Source organism: Acanthisitta chloris, unplaced genomic scaffold, assembly GCF_000695815.1.
Source record: "Acanthisitta chloris isolate BGI_N310 unplaced genomic scaffold, ASM69581v1 scaffold5575, whole genome shotgun sequence".
Taxonomy (NCBI): Eukaryota; Metazoa; Chordata; class Aves; order Passeriformes; family Acanthisittidae; genus Acanthisitta; species Acanthisitta chloris.
Window position 1 is genome coordinate 38,528 of NW_008675244.1, and position 5,093 is coordinate 43,620.

The 5,093-nt window shown below is 39.4% G+C and overlaps 1 protein-coding gene across 1 annotated transcript in view; it reads right to left on the minus strand.

Moving 5' to 3' along the window:
* Positions 1 to 2,014: 2,014 nt before the first annotated feature.
* LOC103803119 (nucleoporin-like protein 2) overlaps positions 2,015 to 5,093 on the minus strand; it is a gene marked incomplete at its 5' end in the record, with an annotated part of 5,263 nt that continues 2,184 nt past the window's right edge. Inside the window, 3 exon segments of the mRNA XM_009075656.1 lie at positions 2,015 to 2,712; positions 2,837 to 2,921; positions 3,724 to 3,806. Coding sequence (XP_009073904.1) covers positions 2,015 to 2,712; positions 2,837 to 2,921; positions 3,724 to 3,806 — 866 coding nt within the window.

Sequence of the window (5,093 nt, forward strand, 5' to 3'; positions counted from 1 at the left end):
ATCCTGTTATTTCAAATTAAGGGAAGTACTTGAAAATATCATGTGGAGCTTGAATGTTGTTGCCTATTTCACAGACCAAGATTTTTCTACTAATCAGGACATTACACATCTTTGCTTGGACATTCAGCTCGTGTTTCCTGTTCTAAATTGAGAAACGGTAAGTACTTCTGTGAGTTGAATATGTCTGTGAGTTTGCTGCCAACCCTGTATGTGTTTTTATATGCCAGTCCACAATATTATGACTTTCTGGAGAGCAGCCACATACCAAACAAAAAAGCAGTTGCAAAAAGGAAAAGTTAAGAAAAATTAAAGTAGTTTAGCTAAAAAGTCTCCTTTTGTACTTGCAACCAACTTTGATATCAAGTATATCAAAAGTAGAGCAGGATGAACAGGAAAAAAAAAAAGAAAACAGAAATACAGAGCAAATATTGGCTAAGATTGCTTTGGTCCAACAAGTTGTTGCCTGTTTTCTGCAGTTTAGTAAGACCCCCATGGCAATACTATGCCCTTCTACTCTATCCTGTCCTTATCTCTACTTCTGCAGCCAAATACACAGCTTGCCTTTTGCTAGGTAAGTCATATCACACTGCTCTCTGGCATTTTTCCAGATGCTCAGAAGACCATTTGTGAAAACACCAGGTCTTAATAGCTCTGTAATAGTGAATTTTTCTATTAAAGGTGAGATGATCTAAAATAACATGCATTTGATGAAACTTTGTTTCTTGTCATCTCACTTAATCTTTGTTTCTTAATGGCAAGGTGACCTAATACTTCAAAATTCCCTTCTTCCTTTAGGCCCCTGTAGGTTACAGTGATGATTGAGAACATCTAGTCAATGTTCTTTGGGTAACTACAGTAGAATATTCAGAACTTTGTGGCTGTACAAGTAATTTTTCTTTTTTTTTTTTCTTAAGCAAAAGATCTCCCATTTTAAGAAGCACTTGCATATTTTTAAGCCTGGAAAGCTCCTAGAACAACTTAGCAGCAACACTATGCTGAGATACATAACATCTGCAAGTTTCTGGTACATCTACACAGAGTACACGGACTGATGAACCTACAGAGTATATACCCACAGCCTGTCATCCTCAGTGTTGTTCCAGTCATTCCCACTGTTTGAGCTAGCCAGTAGCTGATAGACCTGTAGCTGGATACATAACACTAGTGAAGTTCTACATAGGGCCATGGGGACCATAGCAAGAACTGAAATGTTATCCTCAAGTGTTAAAGAAACCATCAATTTAGTTATATAGTGGCTTAAATTTTTGCTTTCCTCTTAAAGGTGAGGTTTTGTGGGAGGGTCTGGTGAAGAGCAAATGTTCACTTCCCCTGACTGTGGGACCTCCTCTGGAAGATTCCTGATCCCTGCTTCAGAGCATCTTGGCAAAATAGGTATCTTAACATCATGACTTCAGAAAAGGTACTGCTAATCTATGCAGCCATCAAGTTTTGAGACTCAGACAACAAAATTCCACCCGTTCACACAAAGGCAGCTTTTTGCAATTGCTTGCAAAGTTTCATCTAAGAGGTGTCAAAAGAGCAAAGCACAAGCTCCTTCTTCAGGATGAACACTTTCAGGGCTGCCCTCCCCCAGCTGCGTGACATTCATGCTGACCTACTAACAGCAGCTGAATTGCATCAGCTGGCACAGGGAACGAGCTCCCAGGGGACAGAAGCATGTAGGGTGGTACAGATCACACTGCAGCCCTCCCTGTCTCTCTAAACACAACTGTCCAAAGCTGCATGAACTCTCTGAAGAAGCAAAAGACAAGGCTGTCCAACAACAAGCACTCTTGCACTGCATCCCTCTCTTTCTAGGGATGTGATTCACAGTAGGCTGTGAGTACCTGACTGAAGCATTCTTTCTTTTGACACAGCCTTTTGAACACGGTTTTTGCCCACAATTTCACAGGATGGCATATAAAAGGGAACATTCCATTTAAATTTCAACAGTTCAGTTCTTGGATGTAAAATGTCCATCCTAAAATAACCAAGAAATGGTAACATACAGCATTCAAATGTTTAGACCTGTGGGTTTATTCCTGCAGGACAGGCTTGAGAGAGGAAACAAGAAGTAAGAAAATGGAAGCACTTTTATTTGTTTCAAAAACATAGTATTTTAGAATAGACTTAAGAGGTCATAAGCATTTATGAGTTCTAATGGTGGTGGCTTAATAGGAATCTTTCCAACGGTGAACTCCTTTGCTTCAAATTGTTTCCACTCTTCAGCTGATAATTCATTCTTTGGTGTAAATAACTTATTTGATGCAGAAGTGGTGGTGACTGCCGAAGATGCTGAGGTAACATGATGTCCAGAGGCACCGGCACTCTGTCCAAATAAAGCACTACTTGAAGGTGAAGCAGAAGTGGCTACAGCTGCATTAAAGGCTCCAAAGGCTGAGAGTGGAGTGGTGCTTGAAGAGTTCACAGCTCCTGCATTGCCAAAGCCTGAAAATCCAGAAGTCCCAAACCCACCAGATGTTGCAGCTATTTTGAATGAGAAGGAGGCTGCAGACGGAGCCGCAGGGCTGCCAAACCCAACGGCTTGGGGTGTGCTAGAAGACGACGTCACCCCAAAAGCAGGAGGATTACCAGCAGCAGAAGAGCTCCCAGCAGCAGGGCTGTTTGCAGATGATGATGAACTGATGAGGCTGGAACTGGTATTAAAGGAGAAACTGCTGGCACTGCTACTGCTGCTGCTCACAGGAAAGCCTGCAAGTAAAGAATTTATAAATGGGTAGACCAGTGATACTAAACCACTGCTGTATTTCAAAAATGCAGCAGCAGAAAAACTCAAGAAGATGTTTATCTCCTCGTTCTTAGGGCAGGAACTTACTTGACAGCCCAAAACTTGATGTTTGTTGTGCTCCCAGTCCAAAGGCAGGCAATGGTTGAGTGCCCATGTTCTTGAAAGCAGAGAGCTGAAAAAAAGCCAAAGACAGAAATGAAAAGTAGATTCCAAAAGAGGGAACGGTCTTTCAGTAAATACTTGAAGCAAAAACAGAGCTGCCCAGCTCAACTTAATCCAACTCAGACTAAGTTAGTCTCTCCCACCTATCTCTCATTTCCTCATTTTGGCATTGCCCAGCCACTATATTTGTCTTAAGATGTCCTGGAGGGCAATTCTGGTCTGGTCTGCTGATTCTGTCTTGGAAGAGTCAACATCAACACATGGAAAATAAGGTCAGGTGGGGATTTGCCTCTTCCTGTACATGGCCACAACCAGATCCCAACCTTAAGCTCTGGTTACTTTTCTCATGTGACTTGTAATGAGAATATTCCAAAGCTGGGATCCAGCTGCTGCCTTGCTAATGTGGAACCATCTCAATTCACTCCTTTCCCCAGTTAACTAAAGGGGATACCTACCTGTATCCATTTCAGGATTCCAGAGAACAGGCCCAGGTGGCACATCACAATTACCACGTCTCAGAAATCTTTGTAACCCAGATTAATATTGGTGTACATTAATTCATTCAAAGATGACATCAGGAACAGAAACATTTTGCCTTTCCTTAACACTTACCAAAGCAGCTTTTGTCGATGCATTTAAAGCTTTCAACTGAAGCAGCTGATTTTTCCATCGTGCTGCTAACTGTTGGACAGCATCTATTCACAATTACCACGTCTCAGAAATCTTTGTAACCCAGATTAATATTGGTGTACATTAATTCATTCAAAGATGACATCAGGAACAGAAACATTTTGCCTTTCCTTAACACTTACCAAAGCAGCTTTTGTCGATGCATTTAAAGCTTTCAACTGAAGCAGCTGATTTTTCCATCGTGCTGCTAACTGTTGGACAGCATCTATCTAAAAAGGGGGAAAGAAAAGCAAGTTTTAAAACAAAACAAGAGTGATCTGAGAACTGAAGTGCAAGTAGATACCTAGAATTAGAAAAGAAACTTCATTAAGCCAAGAAGACAAGATTTTTGCTTTCCTGAAACTTCCATGTGAGGAGCTGAGATTTTTGCTATTAACCGAGAATTCCTTTAAATTCTCTTACTACTGCCCTTAAATCCACCTTTTGACTTTATATAGGGGTAATAATAGAAGAAAAAATTTTCTAGGGCTTCTCAAATCCCAGTTCTGTCACTTTCTGAATTAGATGCTTTGGGAAAAAAACAAAACCAAATGACACAAGATATGTAAGTTTTAAATATATGAGAATAAATTCTTCAATCAGTGTTTTATTTCTGGCCTGTCCACTTATGTGCTCACTCACTAACCTGAAGTCCTAAGCTTGCCTTGGCTTCTTCCACATTTTCAGAACAAAAAATGCCCATTTTCAAAACAATGGAATTCAGAACACTTAAATAATATCATCCTAAAACATTTGGTTGTGATGAAATTAACTTTCCTAATTTAAATCAAGCTATTTAACAGGATCCATCAGATAACTGCATAGAACAGAGCAGCAATAAATTGTACCTGTGTCTTGATAACTGTGATTTAGTATTAAACAAGTAACTGGAAAGTCTTCAAGTAACTTTTCAGGAATTTCAAACCTGAATTTCTTACATTGATATTTAAGTTTCTCAACACATCTTATTTGAAGCCTGGCCTAACTGAATTTTCCTTAAAAACTAAACAAGAAAACTACCTAATGTGACAAATGCCTGTAAGAATGAAATGAGTAACCTTTTTGTTGATCAAGTCCTTAATTTCTCAAGAGAGTCTTACACCACAAACATCAGTAATTCTTTTGTGTCCAGTCACATGCTTGAAGATCATGTTGCCTGGTATCAGCTCTTACACAAGAGACTGGAAAATTCAGATTTTGACCCAGTTTAAGAATAGAAGCATGGAAAAGACATGTTGTACTTAAACATTTTGTGAGAGAACTGTATCATAAAGTTATCATCTATACACTGAGAGTTTCCTGAACTTGCACTTACTACTTTGGTGAGACCACAATATTTTGTTTAATAGCCATGCACAGTGTATTGTCTAATCATTGCAGTTTCTTATTTCAATTGAAATTTTACAAGAAAAAGTATCTCATATCCCTGAAAATACAGCTCTAGTAATTCTAAACATATGAAGCAAGAGTGATGACAACAAACAGCAATTCCTCCTGTAACACAGAACCAAGG